At 42.5% G+C, this 19,752-nt stretch overlaps 2 protein-coding genes across 5 annotated transcripts in view; one reads left to right on the forward strand and one right to left on the reverse strand.

The window, feature by feature from the left end:
* Window positions 1-2,613, reverse strand: part of MNAT1 (MNAT1 component of CDK activating kinase) — a 191,461-nt gene extending 188,848 nt beyond the window's left edge. The window contains exon 1 of one of the 2 annotated variants that reach the window (XM_065593796.1): window positions 2,286-2,613. In XM_065593796.1, the coding sequence (XP_065449868.1) occupies window positions 2,286-2,536 (251 nt within the window). In that variant the 5' untranslated portion in view covers window positions 2,537-2,613. The remainder of the gene's footprint in view (window positions 1-2,285) is intronic. The other variant, XM_065593797.1, reaches the window with a different exon arrangement.
* A 1,347-nt stretch (window positions 2,614-3,960) lies between these two features.
* Window positions 3,961-16,762, forward strand: SIX4 (SIX homeobox 4). 3 transcript variants are annotated; one of them, XR_010600806.1, is made up of 3 exons: window positions 3,962-4,930; window positions 7,328-8,022; window positions 10,591-16,762. XR_010600806.1 is itself a non-coding variant. In XM_005285905.5 (3 exons), exons 1-3 carry the CDS (start codon window positions 4,166-4,168, stop codon window positions 11,385-11,387), a joined length of 2,322 nt encoding a protein of 773 aa, XP_005285962.3. In that variant the 5' UTR covers window positions 3,965-4,165; the 3' UTR covers window positions 11,388-16,762. The 3 variants fall into 3 exon arrangements, 2 of the variants coding, with proteins under 2 accessions (XP_065449865.1, XP_005285962.3); XM_005285905.5 differs by having other exon boundaries at window positions 3,965-4,995; XM_065593793.1 differs by lacking the exons at window positions 7,328-8,022; window positions 10,591-16,762 and adding an exon at window positions 6,148-7,286 and having other exon boundaries at window positions 3,961-4,995.
* Window positions 16,763-19,752: the final 2,990 nt, after the last annotated feature.

Raw genomic sequence — 19,752 nt, forward strand, 5'->3', positions numbered from 1 at the left:
TATTTCACTTCCCTGCACTGCAGTGATTGAGCTTTTAAAACACAATGCAAAGCTCACCTGTTTACTCTGACCTTTACTGGAAGTGTGCAGTGATGTATAGTTATAATGTAATCTATTATTTAGGGGAAAAGTGCATTTAGCTAAAGATTTGTCATACTGATTATACAGGACACAGTTCTGACACCCTTACTTCACATTATTAATGGCATTTACTCACTTGAGTAAGTGCTCCTCAATAGCAATAAGCATTGCTGAATCAAGCCCATATTGCATTTGTGCACAACCTCATAGACAACAGAGGCACTTTTGCTGAAAATAATAAATTATGTATGCATAGTAATTAAAAATCCTATGTGTAGCTAAAATTACAGAAAAAGGATACTAAATATAAAAGTTATAACATTCCATTTGTTTATGTTTTTACTGGAGAAGCACAAAGTAAAAAAAAAAATGCAGTGTCTGAAGTTTACAAGCAATAATCACTGCACCACAGATGCATGTTTCACAGACTCCCTTTTCCCCTTGAAAGTTTGCCAGTCAAGTACTAACCGGGCCTGGCCGGTCCTGGTTAGACTTAACCAGGAAACAGATATATTCAGATGGACACCGTTCTGCTTCTTAAAACAAAAACAAAACATTAAACCATCCAAATCCTGCCCTTTTAACATACTCCGTTCACATGTACATCTGCTATATAATTACTTGAGTTTGTTAGACTTCTAGCTTTAAAGTTTTATAACCCATTAGAAAAGCGGTGAGTTGAAAAATAGAGGAGGGTTGTTAACGCAGTAAAAAGCTTTCACCAGTGTTCACTCAAGTAGCAGGTCAACCTCTTTATAAATGCATGCTATAAACTTGCCTGAAAATTATGAAAGATCCCCACAACCAAACCAACCATCTCCTAAACCAACAACAGTCACTGGCAAGAATGATTCCTCAAATATGTGCATCTGAAAAAACATTAAGGGGTAATGAATGATTGAGTTAATCATGTTCTGAGCATGATTTCAATTGTTCATAATATTGTCATTTCCAACCCAAAGTTCTTCCAACAAATCAGCACATGTATTCCTCATTCAGGGCAGCACACATGCCCAACTTTTAGAACACCACTTTTTTGTTTTTTAAACTACCCAGGTGCACATCAAAAAAGCAGCTGATGGAAGTTTTAATTGGTGGAAAGTGCTTTTTCCTATTTTCCCAATTCAGACAACAACCAAAGAGATGTTATTAAATATCCTGCTAAGCATGGAAAGTTCCCCTCCTCCCCCAAAAAAGTTCCTTTTCATAAAAAGATGTGACTGAAAATAAGGTTACATCGTCTGAGTGCTATAACATGAACCAACATTCTTGCTGAGAAATAGCTTCACAATAGCATACATAGAGAGCAGCCAAGTCTGTTGTGCTATTACTCCTGAGATGTCAAAACCCATAAGAGCAAAAGAACAGTAACTCCACAAAACAGCTACATATCCAGTTGGATTTTACAGCTGGTAGGAGCTTCCAGTTTCAAGCACAAATGCTAACCTATGACATGGCTTCTTATTGCCAAACCACCTGGACTTTAAAACAATTTGTGTGCTTAACAGCAAATGAGCAGGATTCATTGCTGGCTTTCAGGCCTTTCTGTGCAAGGGTAAACTGAAGTCCCTTTGCACACAGCAACACTCCTCAAAGACTAGATTTAACTGAGAATCCTCCAGAAGTAAAAACACACCCATATTTAAACAGGAGACAAGCTATTGCAATCGGAAAGCCTGCAGGACAGTAAGGGACAAACACACGCAAGATGCAGCTGCTTCCCACCAAATTATTGCAACCATACTGGAAGTAAATACCTGGGCTCATGCCCACCAAATGCTTTCCAAGGGTCGAGATGCCTAGCTGCTTTGTGTGTAACAGTCTTCACAGCCCCTTTGCCTGGGAATGGGAACTTCAGGCCGCACTATGTGCAGTGATATCACACACAGCAGTTGTAGCAGCAATCCCCCATCACACACACACCTCCTTCCTCGTGGGTGGGAGGTGGGAGCTTCACCCCTGAGCCTGCTCCTCTCCCCCGGCTTGGGCAAGCTGCTTCACACCCACCCCCCGAATGCTTTTGGCGGAGTGCGAAAATCCCTCCGCACAACAGCAGCCGGACAAAAGCCTCTCCCCGGGGTGGGAGCCCCACGCGCCAGGGCCCCCGGGGGGAAGGTTTCCCAGGACAGGGGCTAGTTGCGCTCGATGTTCCCCATGGCAACACGGCCCCCTCCTCCCCAGGGCCCGCGTGCAGCAGCACTTACAGCGTGTGCCCGCAGACATTCACCATCAGCTTCAGGGAAGGGTTCCGGTACTTGGTGGTCTTGCACCGCGGGCAGCCCTGGTCATCCATGGTCGCCTCCACGCCCTCCTGCCAGGCACCAGCTCCTTCCCACCCCTCCCTCCTCAAAGCACTGTCACGCCAAACAGGGCCCGGCCGGGGCTTTAACTCCGCAGAGCAACCGTTCCGCTCAGAGGAGGCGTGTTGCTGCAGCCGAGAAGCTGCTAACCTCATGTGCTTTGTGAAAAGGGGGAGACAAAAAGGCAGTTGTGCGTCGTGTTCGTGCTATACCCAACATCTCTCCCAGTCCCTTCTCGTGAGAAAAGGGAACAGGTGTTAAAAAAAAATCCGAATGCAACTAAATACCACAGAATGAAAATAAATATCACAGTAGGAGTGTAGAGACAGACATACTGTACAACCATATCTATAAAAAGCCTGATGCAGCCTTATAAAGTCCAGGGTTTTTCAGTCTGATCCTGTAAAACTATTCAACGGATTGTTATACTCAACACTTAGCATGTTAGGAAAGAATTTCAGGTGCTATACAGCATGTCCTCAAAAGCACCCAGATTTGCTATTTGTATGAAGTGTAGAGAGGGGGGGAAATTGATAGATCAAACCATTGAAACGGAGGAAAGGACTATTTTTAGCATTTTGCATTTGATTACTCTTTTCTGTTTTCTTTGGTACTTATCATAAATAATAAACCACACTCCATTATGACTTTATTTTAAGCGTGGGGCTCTAGTGATTCAAATAACTTGCTTTTTATGCTCTCAACAGATAATAGAATCAATGAATAATAGTACAAATTTTTAAAAGAGAATAGAAAAGAATGTACACTGTGCAGATAAAGTTTTTTCTTGCTCATGCACTGAACCTAGTCGCTCTTATAATCAGATGTTTGGATCAGCTTTTGCTGCTCATCATCAGGGATTACTCGTCTTGCTTTGATATTTTATTTGCCTTGCTGTATCATGTCCATCTTGCTTTACTTGCCAACTCTGGGTGATTTAAGGTTAGGAGTATAGTTTCATTTCATTTCTTTCATGTTTTGTGTATTTATGCCACGCTATTTATAGTATATGCTTTAACATTTGAAAAATAAGACGCTACATAACATCTTCATTTAAGTGTTTGCGACAGATTCTTCTTGATCTTTCACAATCCCATTTGATCTTGGAATTTTTGTTTTGGTTTTTTTTTTTACTGTTTAATCTTCTTGAGGAGTTGCTGTGTTTTAAAGGGGGTCGGAGGAATAAATAAATCAATCAATAAAATGATCCCATCTCCACATGCATATGCTGTAATTCTGCTGTGGCAACATGTTCTCTGGTTTATATTTCTAGTGTGGCCAACTCATTTTAAAAGGTGACTTCCTCCCCTGTTTAATAATCATTGTGTTGAGCTTTCCTTTGCGCTGCTAATAATGAACTTTCCTGCTTTATAGTGCTGAAACGTCCTTTAAGTAACGTAACCTGACTAACAAACACAAGAGGAAAGAAGAAACAAAACCCATCAACCCTTTCTAACTTCAGGTATAGGTGTTTCAAGCGGGGAGGGGGGAATAAGGGAGTTTGATTGACGGTTTCTATAGAAACCGCGGATCCTCCGCCCCCAAAATGTGAAATGGCCAATGAGTGGGCTCGGCTGGGCCCGCAGGCTGCTTGTGCCATATAGTATGCAGCGAGCGGAGGAGTCACGTTGGGGGGAGCCGCGGAGAGGAGCGATCCGTTTACACTACTTTGCTATAGCAGCTATCTTAATGGTTACTGCGTGGCCGGGAGGAAACCTGATCGGCTAGATCCAGCCGAAAGCAGGAGGAGTGGACTTTGCGGAGAGAGAGAAAGGGGGGGAAACATGTCTTCTGCCTCCCCCACAGACAAGCTCCCGAGCGCGGTGGAGATCAAGCAAGAGAATGTGATGGAAATCCACTCCGAAGCAGGCACGGTGCCCCAGGAAAGGGCAGCCCGCAACCCTGCACCGCCGCCCGCTGCCCCTTTCCCCATGGAGCAAGCAGGCTCCGCGGCTGGGGAGGAGGGAGCTGCGGATCAGCTCTTGCTCCACACTGAACTTCTGGCCAGGAATCACCATGCTGCCGCCTCCTCCTCCTCCTCCTCTCCCTCCTCCTCCCAGACCCCCCTGGCTTTCTCCCCGGATCATGTAGCCTGTGTCTGCGAGGCGCTGCAGCAAGGTGGGAACCTGGACCGCCTGGCCAGGTTCCTGTGGTCTTTGCCCCAGAGCGATCTGCTACGTGGCAACGAGAGCCTGATGAAAGCCCGGGCGCTGGTGGCTTTCCACCAGGGCATCTACCCGGAGCTCTACAGCATCCTGGAGGGCCACAGCTTCGACTCCTCCAACCACCCGCTGCTGCAGGAGCTGTGGTACAAGGCTCGCTACACCGAGGCGGAGCGAGCCCGGGGCAGACCCCTGGGGGCGGTGGACAAGTACCGGCTGCGGAGGAAGTTCCCCCTGCCCAGGACCATCTGGGACGGCGAGGAGACGGTGTATTGCTTCAAGGAGAGGTCCCGCAACGCGCTGAAGGAGCTCTACAAGCAGAACCGGTACCCGTCGCCGGCCGAGAAGCGGAACCTGGCCAAGATCACCGGGCTCTCCCTCACCCAGGTCAGCAACTGGTTCAAGAACCGGCGGCAGCGGGACCGCAACCCCTCCGAGACCCAGTCCAAAAGGTGAGCGCCAACTTTCCTCGCCCGCTCGCTCGCCCGCCCGCTCCGGGCTCTTTCTTCCCGTGCAAACATGGCGCTTACCTTCAGCAGCCTGCTCCTGCACGCACCCCCACCCGGCTAACAGGCCCTCGGACTGGGCACCGGACCGGAGCTCAGGTCTCCTCCTCCTCCCCCAACTTTCACTTTCTCCCCGGAGCCACACAGTCCCTGCACTGCCCCCACCCCAGGCCGTGTGTGTGTGGGAAGCGGGCGATCGCAGGGAAGTTTCCACCCAACCAACTCGGTGCAGGTCTGCGCCCCCCAACTCACATGCAGCGTGTGATCGCGGCTGAGAAGTTGCTAAGTGCCCCCCCCTCTCCCCAACACACGCACCCCCCCCTCAAAATCGCAGCTCTCTGCTACGCATACACACCCCCCGCACGGGCAGACACTGCGCCCGGCTGGGCTGTGCAATGCCTGCGGGAGTGGGGCAGCTTTTTATTTGACAGAGTTAATCATTTGCCGAGTTTTTTAAGTCGTGGGGGCGGGGGCGTCTGGTGGCCGCTGCTCTGTTTTGAAATCTGATTCTGAGCGGGTTCGGATCGGGTTTCACTGCGATCCTAGCTTGGCTCCCACCGGGCCTGAGCCAAAGCCGGCTGAAGTCAATGGGGAAAGATTCCCACGGGCCTCCTTCGAGTGGGGGTCTCCTGGTGCTGGCTGGGGCTTAGTCGATAGAATATTGGAGGCGGGGGGGGGGGGCTCTGCGCCCCGCAGTCAGCTGGTTTTTCCCACGTTCTTCACCCTTTACCTGTGTCCCTGCAATTTTGACGCAACAACAGGCTCCCCCAGCTCTATGCCTGTGCCCAGTAAGCCCTGCCCTGGCTCTGGGGCATGGAACCCAGGCACGGCCTTGGCTCCATACACGTTGCTGCTTTGTGGGCTAATGGGACATAGGGGCTGGGAGTGGGGCCGCTAGGGGGAATCCACCGCCTTGAGCCGGCCAGGTGGAGGTGACCTTCCTGCATACAAGCCACATTCCAGCCCCCTTCCTTCCTTTCCGAAGGCTGTGGGCAGAAAAAGGCCTCAAGGCATTTCTCAACCAAGGGCGCGATTGTGCTGATCCAAGCCTCTCTCTCTCTCCCCCCCCCCCCTTTTTTTTTTCGGGACACATCAAAGGGACAAACGGCTGTGGAGAGAGAGAGCGAGCAACCAACAACAAAAACTAGGAAAGAAAAATGCACTCCAGAGCAGACAAGTCAGCAAAAGCCAAGCCCTGGGTGGCTCAGAAACAGAGGGAACCTGTGTACTGGGTGTTGGAGGACAAGGGGGGATTTAGATGGCACACAGCACATTTAACACCCCATCTCCCCAACCCCTAAGGCTTATGGGGAGGTTGTTGAGATCTTCCGTTGGCAAAAACTCCTGTGTGTGTTCTGTGGAGGTTTTGATCACCAAATCCTTTCCAATATTAATTGGCCCCCTGCACAAAGGAGAGAGGAAAGAGGTACCCTTCTTTTTCATTTCCAAGCACCTGGAGGAGGAGTTCGGCTGGAGCCCTCTTTGGATCTGCCTCCACCAGTCACTCTCAAACTGTTAGATAGGTTCGGTCTCAACTAATAAATCAAAGCAGTGCTGCTTTTAAAGGCTGGTGGCAGTCTGAGTAATCCCATTCTTCAGAGATAAAAATTAACCAAATACCAGGATGTGTGATCATACTATATGCAACCACAATAGAGTCCCCCTCCCGCCCCCTGGGAAGTCTGGAATATTTTCTTTGTCTCTTTTGTAAATTAAGGTACTAGTGGGTCACTTTCCCCTTTTGAGAAAGGAGAAATTGGAACAGAATGAAGTTTTCATGATAGATCTAGACATTCAAGAAATGCAACCAGGTGTGAGGTATTTGGGGGTGGTCCCAGTCTCCCCTTTAGAATATCAGAGAGTCCAGTGAGCTTCGCTTTATTTAACAGGAGACAGTAGATACTTTCAGGGTTTAACGGTGCTCACTGGGACCCTGGTTTACCTCTTACAGCTGCCACAAGGCATAGTATAACTTTACCAAATGGCTGCTCCTCGGCTTGCTGGATTTCACACATGCACACATCATTCCATAGGGCAATTTAGCAGGCAAAGAGATGGCCCTGAGGCAGTTCCCTTTGATTATTTTGGGTAGATGACCACAGAGAGAGAATATACTTACAGGTCTACAATCCAGTCTGTAAAGTTTCACACTACTCATGATTGGCTTTACTTTTATTTATTTTTTTAAATCTTTACTGTCTCTTAAATGGACTTACGGCTTGCTTTAAAAACATCACTGGATATTGTTATATCTATATATTTCCATCTTTCCCCATAGTGAGTCAGATGGCAACCCTAGCACAGAAGATGAATCCAGTAAGGGGCAGGAGGATTTATCTCCACATCCACTCCCCAACTCGTCCGATGGAGCTACCAATCTAAGCCTTCCCAATCATATGGAGCCAGTGTACATGCAGCAGCTTGGAAACACTAAAATATCTTTAAGTTCTTCTGGCGTTTTGCTGAATGGAAACCTAGTGCCTGCCAGTACTTCTTCTGTCTTTCTTAATGGGAGCTCTTTTCTTCAAGGACCCAATGGCGTAATCCTCAATGGTCTCAACATAGGGACTTCACAGACAGTAACTTTAAATCCACCCAAAACAACTTCAAGTGCTGTGAGCAATGGAGGGTCAATCACTGACATATTGGTGTCTTCTTCTGAAGATGTCAAGGACTTCAAAATCCTCCAGGCTTCTGTGTCTAACTCTGCAGCAGCACCAACACCATACAGTCCCAGTAATGTACCTGTCTCATTTCCAGGGTTAATACCAAGCAGTGAGGTGAAAAGAGAAAGCATACAAACTGTTGCGTCTCAAGATGGAGGGTCTGTAGTTACTTTTACTGCTCCTGTCCAAATAAACCAGTATGGCATTGTCCAGATCCCTAATTCAGGAACAAATGGCCAGTTGCTTAATGGAAGCATCGGGTTTTCTCCTCTGCAGCTGCCTCCTGTTTCTGTGGCAGCTTCACAAGGTAAAAGTTTTGTTTGCTAAAGTAAAGACTTTTTTGAGGGAAAAAAATGGAATACATTTCATCTTTAATAGTGTGTAATATTTGTGCAGTGGTGTATGGTTACAGCGTCCTGGCAGCTGCGAAGTGCAGTACATGAAATCATACATTACAACATCTCCCTGTAACAATCCGTTTCCTCGATTCGCAAAGATCAAGTTATGTGGGGTCTGGACTTTTTTTTTCTAATGCAGCACAAAGGAAGGTCTGGTATCTTACTGTCTTTTTTTAAATACCATTCTAGGAATCCTTCCGTATTAATCTTCACAATTCCAGAAATGTGTTAAATCGATAAGTAAAAAAAGAAAAGATTATTGATTAATACTGTCTTAAAATGAGAACTAGCCCAGCAGCTAGTGAGAAAGTATGTACTGTTTCTTAACCAAATCATTTTGTAAAAGTAAGTTAAAGCCACTACATATACAGGCACAACAAGACTGATCAGTTGTGCCTGTAATCTGTCCATCCTATAATTAAGAACAACTAATCTAAAGAGAAATCATAGAAATATGTGATTCCTTGTAGATATCAAATGTTAAGATGTTTTGGGTAAAGGTAACCCTTAGCCCTAGGGAAATGTATGTTACCGTGGATTAACATACCAACTATATGAACTCCTCCCAAAAGATTATTTTAGAAGTTGCCTTAACATTTATTAGGGATTGATTTTTCTGGATAGTAAGGGGAAAAATCTGTGCAAAGCAAATTTGGTTCTGGATCATTATTTTGATGTGGGTGAATTATAAAGTAAAGGCAAAGCTGAACTATCCTATAATTTATTAATCTTCAGCATTTTGCTGTTAGGAAAATGTTTAAACCAAATATGAATTTCTGTGTAATAGCAAGGACCATGAATAATATAACAACAATCAAATTGTACTGCGTTTTAGCTTGTTTGAGGTGCATGTGGTAAGGAGTTAATTATTTTTCCAGTAAAGAGGAATTTAACGAAGGATGGACACTCAGTGGAAATTATAAATCAGCACAGTGTGTGTGTGTATATATATATATATATATATATATATATATATATTATTCTGAACTATGCAACTCACTGTCATTTGAAGTTATTGGACAATAGGTTTAGTGAGATAAAAAAGATTAGATATTTTATTTGAATAACATCTGAAATTATAAGGGCTGTTAATGTACATGCTCCAAGGCATAGGCTGACAGCCAGCAAAAGGTGAGGAAGAAATTTCTCTCCCTGAAATAGTGTTGGACAGCCTTAAGAAGTGGTGTAAACCTTTATCTGAAGCAGTCAACATTTTCCCACATTAGCGAGAGGACACCTGACTAGGCAGAGTGTGATCAATCCCTAGTGGGGATTCCAGGGTAGAGAAAAATCAGAAAACTCCACGTTTACTGTTAGCTGTTTTTAAATTGTGAGACTAGTGAGTAACTGGTTTTGTATTCATAGTGAAATACATTCCGTGCTGTCTTAAGCAAGCTGCTATAATTTATTTATATCTTATTCCTACATAACTTTCAGTTTTCTTCCTTCATTTTTCTAGTGTATTCATTGGGTAGAAATAATTATGGTAACCAAAAAAATTCTCTAGGAGCATCTTGAAAATATTGGCTAATGAAAACTAAGGGGGAGGTAAACAGTCCCCATTTTAAACACTCCCTAAGTGAGCTATGCACTATACATGTTATAAAACAAGTATCTCCAAAACCAATTCCAGCCCCTTACAAGTATCATTCTAATAGCTTCCTGAAAGAGGTGGAGAATTCTAGATGTCAAAAGATGGAACCAGCTCTGAGAGCCAATTTATCTTGTACATAGAGACACGTTATAATAATGACTTTTACTGGGCTCGCTATATAACCAACTTTGGGTCCAATTCTGCACATTTAGTAGTTCCTACCTCTCACAAGTAATCCCATGGATTTTAATGGGAGAACCCAGCTTGAGTAATGTACTATCCAACATGAGTAAAAGTGGCAGGACTGCAATCTTAGAAATGTGTTCAAAGGATTAGTGTTGATAGACAAAATAAGACACTTCTGAATACTAAATTGGCATATAGAAAGCCTGGTGAAAGGTATTATTTTGAACATGTCTCTGCAGGGTTACACTCCTAGCTTTTAGCTAAGTAGTCACTTATTTCATGAGATTTTTTTTTTTTTATAATTTTCCATGTGTAATTTTAGTCTGTCATTGAACTGTCTTCACTTACAAGCTTTTTATGTCTATTATTTGATGGAAATCTAGTGGTAGCTACTAAGGAAGGCCAAATCGTGTTCATTTTAATCACACGGGTATGGACTATTTGGCCACTCAATGAGAGCTTGAAAGGTGTTAATGTACCAGAAACTTTTTTCTCAGTTCAGAAGTAATTTGTATAGTCAAGGGCTTTCATTCATTCATACCTAATGTTCTCTAAAATACTCCAAATAATATTGCTTTTATGTTGCCGTAGTTCTAGCTTAAAATTCCTAAAATTGAGGCGACCAAAGCGTATACTAGAATAACTTCTTTACACAGCTTCCCATCAACTATAATCTATACTTTCTGTTTTTTCCTAGGTAACATTTCAATAAATCCAAGTACATCAGATGGGGGGACTTTTACAAGTGATTCTTCAACAGCGCAGCAAGGAAAGGTTTTCTTTAGCCCTCTTGCTCCCAGTGCAGTGGTGTATACAGTTCCCAATTCAGGTCAGGCAATAGGATCTGTTAAACAAGAAGGATTGGAAAGAAGCCTTGTGTTTTCTCAGTTAATGCCCGTCAGTCAGAATACACAACTAAATGTAAACGTATCTTCTGAAAGTGTAGCTGGTGGAGGCCTCCAGTCCATGGCTTCCTCCTTAGTAAATGTAACTCCCTCACATCATTTTTCCCTAGCTCCACCTTCTCTTTTAAATGCTACAGAACTGAACTCTGGTATCTCAGAGAGTCAGTCTATGTCAGCATCTGTAACAAATACATCTACTGTGATATCAATCAGCAACACTAACTATGCAACTCTTCAGAACTGTTCCCTCATTACCAGTCAAGATCTCATGTCAATTTCTACAGCACAGCCTGCACTCCGGGAAATAGTTTCAACAACTGGAGACCATGTCAGTCATCCATCTGCACAAGTTCATCCGGATTTTGTCAGAGAGCACAGGTTAGTTCTGCAGTCAGCACCCGATGTCAAGGAGAATTTCTTATCCAATTCTGAGAGTAAGTCAACCAGCAACTTAATGATGCTGGACACAAAATCCAAATATGTTATGAGTAATATGGTCGACACGGTCTGTGAAGAACTGGAAACGGACAAAAAAGAGCTTGCCAAACTCCAGACAGTTCAGATGGATGAAGATATGCAAGATTTTTAACTTTTTCTTGCTGTTGGTTTCAGTAGATAAGTCTCCTCATGAGGCCCTAAAAAGCACCACGTTTTTTCTCATTTAAAGAAAATACTAATACAGTTCAAAACAGAAGAACATTTGAATAATCTGCATTAAAGTACATGGTAATCTACAATAATGGAATTAGGTTGCCACATTTTGTTTGCATGCAATATGCTCTTTTAACCAGACTAAGGGAGGCAGGTTAGAGGAAATACGAGCTAAACAACCAAGCAGATGTGCGTTGCTCTGGTTTACTAATATAACCCTAATAGTTTAACTAGAATCTTCATGCCACAACATAATTTCATAAATAAGTATACACTCCTAATATTAACGAGGAAAATGAAATATCTTTATAAAAAGATAGAAACAATGCAGTCTTTGTTGTTTACTTCTAGTCCGTGGGCATTGAACAGATTTTAAGAAAATAGACGATACCTCACAAGCTACTTTCATGGTGTTTGAGGTTAAGGAACTAAACACAATTGCAAATAATATTGTCGCTGGTTTTTCCAGCAGACTTCTGTTCATCCCAAAAATCTTGCTTCAAACTTTTGCAGATTTTTAAATGTTATGACTAGCATTTTGTCAGTTCAGCAAGGGGGCAGGGGGATTTGAAACTCTAATTATGCAACTCTAAAGCTTTCACTCCAGTATGAATGTAAATATTATTCCAGTTATTATAAAGGAGACTTTTTTATTAGTACAATGGATTTTATTTATGGTTTATGTTGGTCTCTTTCACTTTAGATACAGTGCATTGAAATGTTTTCTGACTGTTTAATTTATTTTTATCGTTTGAACAGGAAGTAAACAGTTATTTTCAACAAGGTTTTACTTTTTTGTAGGATTTTCAAGGGATGAGTTTTATCAATAGACTGTAAAAGAACAATGTTAATCACACTGAAGCTAAAAAATGAACTCCCAGTATTGCAAGACTGGGACATTTTTCCCTCCCATCTTTGTGTTTGGGTTTTTGTTTTTTGTTACGTTTTGTTTACTTAGTAATTTTCAAATTAGTTAAAAGTTTTATGTATTTTTACAAAATTCCACGTGCCTTTCTTCCTAGTGGCCTTATATCCTTGTTACTAAAGCACAGTGGCAAGAGGAATGAAAACACTTGTGTGCAATTATCCATCCTCAGGGCCAGATTCTGCCGGCCTTACTCTTGTGAGTAGCTCCATTGACGTCAATGTGTCTACTTTCCTGAGTTAGACAAGCTGGTCTCTGGGTCATTTGGGGTGAAATTCGTCAGTTGGGTGTAGGGCCAGAGTTTGGCCCTCTGTACCATTTACGCCCTGCAGAGGAGGGTCCACAGAGGTACAGTGGGCAGAGCAACCATAAAGAAAAGCCTCACATAGGCCAGTATGGATAGCTATGATGGGCTAGGCTAGGGAAGGGGGTTCTATATTTGCAAGGTTCCACTGGCCCCGAAACCCCATGCAACCGGTGTGTAGCTACTGTTCCATCACAGAGGCCCTGATTCAGGAACGCCCGTAAACGTATTTATGTGCCCTTCCTAAACAAAGAGGCCACAGGCTGCAACAGGAACCCCTAATGGTTTGAGGGAGCTGTGCAGCGGCAGTATTTGCTGGCTCAGAGTTGGGGAAAGATTTCAGCTCCCTAGCCCTCTGCACTCCACCCACAACACTCAGGCTCCATACGGATGGAGCAGATTTCACCATTTGTCTATAGGATTTTTTTTTTTAACCTGAAAAAGCACAACCTTAAGCTTTAATAATAATAATGCAGATCTATGAAGAACTACTCACTGTTTATTCTTTTTTTTTTTTAACTCTAATGTGAATATAAACGGTAATTAAAGCATGAATTAATCCTTCTAAAAGGGCTGGTCCAAAGCCCATTGAAATTAGCAGAAATGCTTTCAGAGTCTTCAAAGGACTTTCAGTCAGGCCTGAAATGAACTGATGTAGAACATCTTTTGTAAAAAAGACAAAAACAATGTAAAGGAAAGCAGATAGAGATAATGTCAGTTCTGACCAGGAGTATCCCTGTCTCATCCTGTCTTGATAGCTAACTAGTCCTATCTAAATTTTTTAAAGAAATGGCTTTTTCCATGTGCTGTGTGACACTATGATAGCCTCACTGTTGTTTTGCACTATATTGCATACAATTTATTTTTGTAAGTAACAGCATGGAACCTCTAAGCTGAGCTGCAGAGAATTATTCCATTCAACACTGCAGCCCAAGTTTGGGGGAAGGGGCAGGAAGGAACTATATGTTTTGTAAAAAGAGGTCATTGAGGCTTTCCAAAGTATATGGAGAAAAGAAAGCAACTAGCCATTTGGCTACCTCCCTGACTTGCATAAATGTTGTTAAAAGCAAGCCATTTAAAACGTTTATTATTATTAAAAACAAAACTTGGAGCCATCAACTGCCCTGAGTCTGCATGCATGCCTCCCACTGACATGAGGTGTGGTTAGAGCGCAGGATGGGAAGTCAGGGACTTAGAGTTCCAGTCCTTGCTCTGACACTGTTTCTCTCTGTAGTATCTGAGCACCTCGCATACACCTTCTATGGCCTGGGACAAGTCACGTAATCCCTCTGCCTCAGTTTCTCCATCCATAAATGAGGATAACAATAATAATTATCCACTTTGCAAGAATTTTGCGAGAATTAATTTGTTATTGTTTGAAGAGTAGAAACACCATATGTTATTGTGTATTATTATTACATGAATGGAAATTGTATGCATGGATTGAAAGCTGTATGTGGCTCTAGAAGTGTTCTGAGCCTCATGTTTTGTTCTGCAAAGCTCTAACCGTCTTTAGGGGGAAGTTAGCGAATATTTCAGATAACTTTCTCAGCTGTTAAAACAATCAGATATTATAATAGAATTGCTATGCTGTTCTGCCAGCACACATGCTGCTGGTAACTTTTCTGTTTACTGAGGCTCTGAATTACTTGGCTATGCCGTGTGGTTGACATGAAAATGGTATTTGTCATAACAGTGGTGCATATCTCAGAATGTCTGGTACTTTTAACAAGAGTATTGCCTGTTCTACACAATGTAGGGATGGCAGGGGATGCAAAAATGTACATAAAGCAATGGATCAGGACAGAGTCAGATAAGTCTATTCTAGTCTTCCAGAAAGCAAGTAATTTATGTTCTCTTTTCTTCTCTCCCCCATCAAAAATAAGTGTCATTCCCTCCATATGATCCAATTATAACCTCACGTTTTCTGCGGGTACATATGCACAATACGAAGTGTCATTGCCCCGTACAGTGTTTTTATAGTAGCTATTTAAATAGTATTTTTACTCCTACAGTAAAATAAGGGTCAGTTTATTATAATGTGGTCCTTGCATATCTGCCCAGACAAGCAGACAACCTGCTTTCTTTACACAGTGCCCTTTACAATATTTAGGGCCAGACCTTCAACGCCTGTATATAGGCAAAGTCCCTAAGCAGCTTTGAAAATCTCCGCGTTAGTCTTTACTATGACGTTCTCTTGTTTAAATGGAAAACGTGTTTATATTTCGCTCAAGCCTAACATACCCTTCTTTTCCCCCTCTTCTATTTAATGTGGATGGGTATAAAGAATCATTTAAACTTTACATATGACGTATGTATGCTATGCTTTTTGACTTGCAAAGTGAAAGGCAGCTTGGCATCACACCATGGCCATCTACAGGTATAAAGTGCACAGTTACGTAAAGCTAAGTCCACTGGAGATTGTATGGGAAATGTTGCCAAATTCTGCTAAATCTTTGACCCGGATTTTATAGAAATGTTTGGGAAATCTGCTGAAAGCTGATTCAGCAAATTCCCTCAAAATGTTGTAAAGTTTTTGAACAAATTTAGTATTTTTCTTGATTTCACCCTGATGTTGCTGAGAACCGGAAGGCTCATCTATGTAGCAGAGCATCCAGTCAGTTGCCTCGTTAAATCTTGCAATTATTCCTGTGAAGTGTCCTTTCAACTGAATCCAACCACACTGAATAAGCATGTTCATGGACACAGTTAGGCCACATCCTCAGCTGCTGTAAATCAGCAGAACTCCACTGAAGTCAATGGAGCTGTGTCAGTATATACCAGCTCAGTCTGTGGCCCGTTCGTTTCACTGGAGTTATACCAGGTATGAATTTGGCCCAATATAAAGTGGCAGCAGTGAAATAACTAACAAGGTTGTTCTATTCAGAGTGTTGTAATTAGATTTCCAAGTTAACACCCTATTGAAGTTAATGGGGCAGTTTATACTTCTTAGAGTTATTGTTTCACCATGTCTGTGAACTAAGGAAGACAGAATTCCATTGATTCACATTAAGAAAATTATCAGGGGGTAGCCTTGTTAGTCTGGATCTGTAAAAAGCGACAGAGTCCTGTTGCACCTTATAGACTAACAGACGTATTGGAGCATAAGCTTTTGTGGGTGAGTACTACATTCATCTGACGAAGTGAGTATTCACCCACGAAAGCTTATTAAGAAAATTGTTTTCCCAATCAGAAGTGCTAGAACCATTTTTTTTAAATGAAAGCTTAAATTTTGCAGTGAACATTAGGAATACCCCCAAATCCATGGGGAGGCAATAAGGGCTAGGTTCTGTCCTCAAGCCTTATAAAACCCTATTGATAGCAGAGACATTACAGAGGGCAGAATTTGGCCAAAATTTGCATGGAATGCTTGGAAAAGTCCCTGTGCATAGATTTCCAGTGCCTGTGCACCTTTCATGACAAAAGTACAAGATGTATCCCTTCTGCTTCATATGAAACAAGTGTATGGAACTCCAATAGGCATGTGTCATAGAGTCTCCATGATCAAGAAATATTTTAAGTCATTAAAATATTAATAATTTTGAAACTCTGGAAACAAAATAGTGAAATTTTACAAGAGAGGAAACCCGAAGTTTTCCTATATCTCTTAGAAATCCTATCTTGAAGATATTTTATATCTAACTTGTACATTTCATATAATTTAAAACTACCTTCTTACATTTCTACACTCAAGGAGCATGTGAATCTTTTGGCTTTCAGGATTCGCATTCAAAGGGTATTCATTCTTTTGCTGCATGTACTGTTTGTCCAGAACTAACCAGTTATTTCTGTAATCAATATGGGTTTATTGTGCCTTACAACAAAGATGAAATCTTTACAGAATGTATGCATTAGAGTAGAGAATAACCAGAAGTCTTTACTGCACCATTAGGTGATAGTACACAAAGCTTATCATCAAACGTTTTTGTTCTTATGACCCAACCAAAGAGATCTAAGGTATGTATGTTTGTTGTACTGTAATAGGGGTTTGTGCCTGGACAGTTAAGTGTTTTATTTGTATTCTGAGATGATGTGAACTTATTTTTCTAAACACTATACTGAATAAACTTTATATTTATACACATCTTGTGCTGCAAACAACTCTGTTTATATATTACATTTGAATGCAGAACTTCTGTTAGAAATATAATCTGAATTAGATATACATTTGTAAGGATTTATTCTAAAGGTAATGGCAATTGAAAAGATGTATATTCACAATAGGCCTGCTTCAAACTCCACTGAAGCTAATATAGTCTTTCTGTAGACTTCATCAGTTTTGCAGCAGGCCCTAACTTTCCTTTTAAAATACCAAATTTAAAAGTATCATGTCTGCTATTTCATACTGAACCATGCCATTGAAAATCCATGTATATTACTGAATTTATACCAAATTTATACAGATACAACATCAAAACAGGCTTCTGATTACTAACTAGTATTATTAAGTATTCACAGATAGCTCATTTTTCTAAGCTCTCACACACATCTTATTTATTTTGTAAAGGTAGGTTGACAATCTCAGTTTAAACTGAACTATTTAAAAATTGTGCAAGTCACTGAACATCTGTTTTGCTAGATTTGAGAGCAGACTGATCTTTGCACCACCTTAGTACTGAAGTATTTCAGTGTTACTGAATTATTTTTATGTTCTTCACCAAGTTTTAGGGTTACGTACAGTTGCTGTTTTTGGTTCCAAAACAAATTTGATATCAGTAAATTCAGCTAGAAGACTCACGTATATGTGGCATAGAAGATTGTTTTCCACAGTGAACACCTAGTTGCATGAAATATAGCTGAATACCTTGCCATGCAAGCACATAAAAAAACACCCCTTAACATGTTCAAACCTGGGGGGGTATGTCATGTAATGTAAGTTGAGGTTTGACTCCCATTAAAAAAATTCACATGGGTTTTTCATGTTCAGAGACAACTTTGTCACTTTTGAACTACAGTTCATTAGACTTTTACTTTTGTTTTCTTTTAGTCACTGATGGCCATCGCTCAGGATTGGTTGGTAGGGAGCGCTGCCTAGTGGATAGGGCTTAAGACGGTGACATGTAAGCGGTTTGTTGGTAGAGGAGCCAGGGCCCTCTCACTTCACTAGGCTCCAACCCAGGGCCCTTTGAAGCTGATCAGAGCTCTGACAACTGTGGATGCTTAAAGCAGCCCTCCCTGGGTCACTTCCTACCACCTCCCCCAAGGTTGCTATCTGCTGTAAGGCAGTGTGAAGGCAACTGCCCCCTCCTGGAGTATGGCCCAACCTCCTGGGCCAGTTCAGTCCAAGGCTTTCCCCTGCTGGTAGTCCAAATAAAAATAAAGGGGATCAATCCAGTTCAAAGTTCACATGAGAGAGCAATGCTTATCTGCAGCAGGTCCTCCCTTCCCTCAGGGGTGGGCCTTTAGGCAGTTGTTTTGGGGGAGATTCTGCCTTCCCTCAGCTCCTCTCCCTGGAGCTGTGGTAGCAGATCTGTTCTCCTTCCTTGTCTGCCCCCAAATGAGCTGCTTTTCTGCTTTTAGCTCCTTCTCTAGTTGGTACATTTGCTCCAGATGTGGCAGGGCAGGGCTGGTTGAGCTCAGAGTAGTTCCTTAACCCCTTGTTGCTCAGTGTGGGGTTTGTATACCTCATCACATTCACTAATGCATAGTCTTATCCAGGTTAGTACTTATAACTATTTTATTCTGCTCGCTTTAGTCATGTAATTAGCCCTACTGAAGTCAATGGCCCAGATTGTAAACTGCACTCAGCAGTCTTTATACCACCACTGCTCTCCCAGTTCTGAGAGCAGCTAACAGTCCGTCTGGCCTACAGTAGAGCAACCTCAGGGCTGCTCTACTTTGCACAGGTTCCCAACAGTTCCATCATCTGATCACTGGGGATTTAGAGACACCACATCCATGCCCCTCTCTGCAACCATGTCCCTTTGCCAGGAGCCTGGATGGGAGCCATTCTAATAATTCTACACCCACCCAAGGCTTTTCTCATGCAGGGGAATCCTCAGACGGTAGGATTTGCTGGAGCAATGCAGCTAGAACACAGACCAGGATCTGGTCTACTCTATACAGTTGCCTGCAGCAACGGGGCCATACACAATATTAGGATTTGCTTCTGGTGGGTCATTCTAATGCTACAGAAATTTGTTCTTTTTTTGAAAACCCAAATCATTGTGTTTAATGCAGCTGATTTTTAAATCTCAATCACTTGATTCATTTAAGCCATCAAAAAAGACCATCCACTCTGAAAGCACATTGCAGGATGTTTGCTTGTCAGACTTTATCAAAGTCATTCTGCTATACAGAAGTGGGAGAATGATCTGAAATCATTGGCTGCATTATTAGGAGTGAGAAGTGTCTGTGTTCCTGGGAGCAAAATGTGACCCAGCACTGGCCTCCATTTCTGCTTTTCTAGCTTGCGGTTTGGTTTCTAAATTTTATTTAAAGGAATCAAATGGATCGTCTAAAAACAGCAACAGTAAATGCACAATTAAGGCCTGATTTTTCAGATGTTTGGAGCATCTCCAGCTCCCACTGACTTCAGTTGGAGTGGCAGGTACTCAGCACTTGTGAAAAATCAGGCCCATAATGTCTTGATCATTGTAATTACATTTCATAGGCCAAATCCTCATTCCAGCTCCTACAGAACTGTGTACGTTGCACAGCCTCTGCAGCTGCTGCAGCTAATGCAGATCCCGAAGAGAAACATCCCTAAGGAACATGAGTGACACTCACGTGGCTCCCCAACTCTCTTTCCCAGGAGCAGAGTTCATGCGCCTTCCCATTGCCCACGTCACTTCACTGTGCCGCAGCTTTTCTGACTGTAAAATAGAGAGAATATGTTCCTACCTCCCAAGCCTGTTGTGATGCTTAATTCATTAAGGCTTGTTCTGCTTCCAGATGGCAGCTCCATTCCAGTTGAACTCAGAGCAGGAACCAGAAGCTTAAAGTCACCTTTGGATATTGGGGTCAGCTGGGGATGGGAATAGTCTCGTATAAATTGATGTAGCCCAAGGCTACTCCAACATATGCCCTACTCCAACAGCCTGGACCATCAGGTTGGCTTGGAACCATCAGGGA

The sequence above is a fragment of the Chrysemys picta genome, chromosome 4, assembly GCF_011386835.1.
Source record: "Chrysemys picta bellii isolate R12L10 chromosome 4, ASM1138683v2, whole genome shotgun sequence".
NCBI classification, from domain to species: Eukaryota; Metazoa; Chordata; order Testudines; family Emydidae; genus Chrysemys; species Chrysemys picta.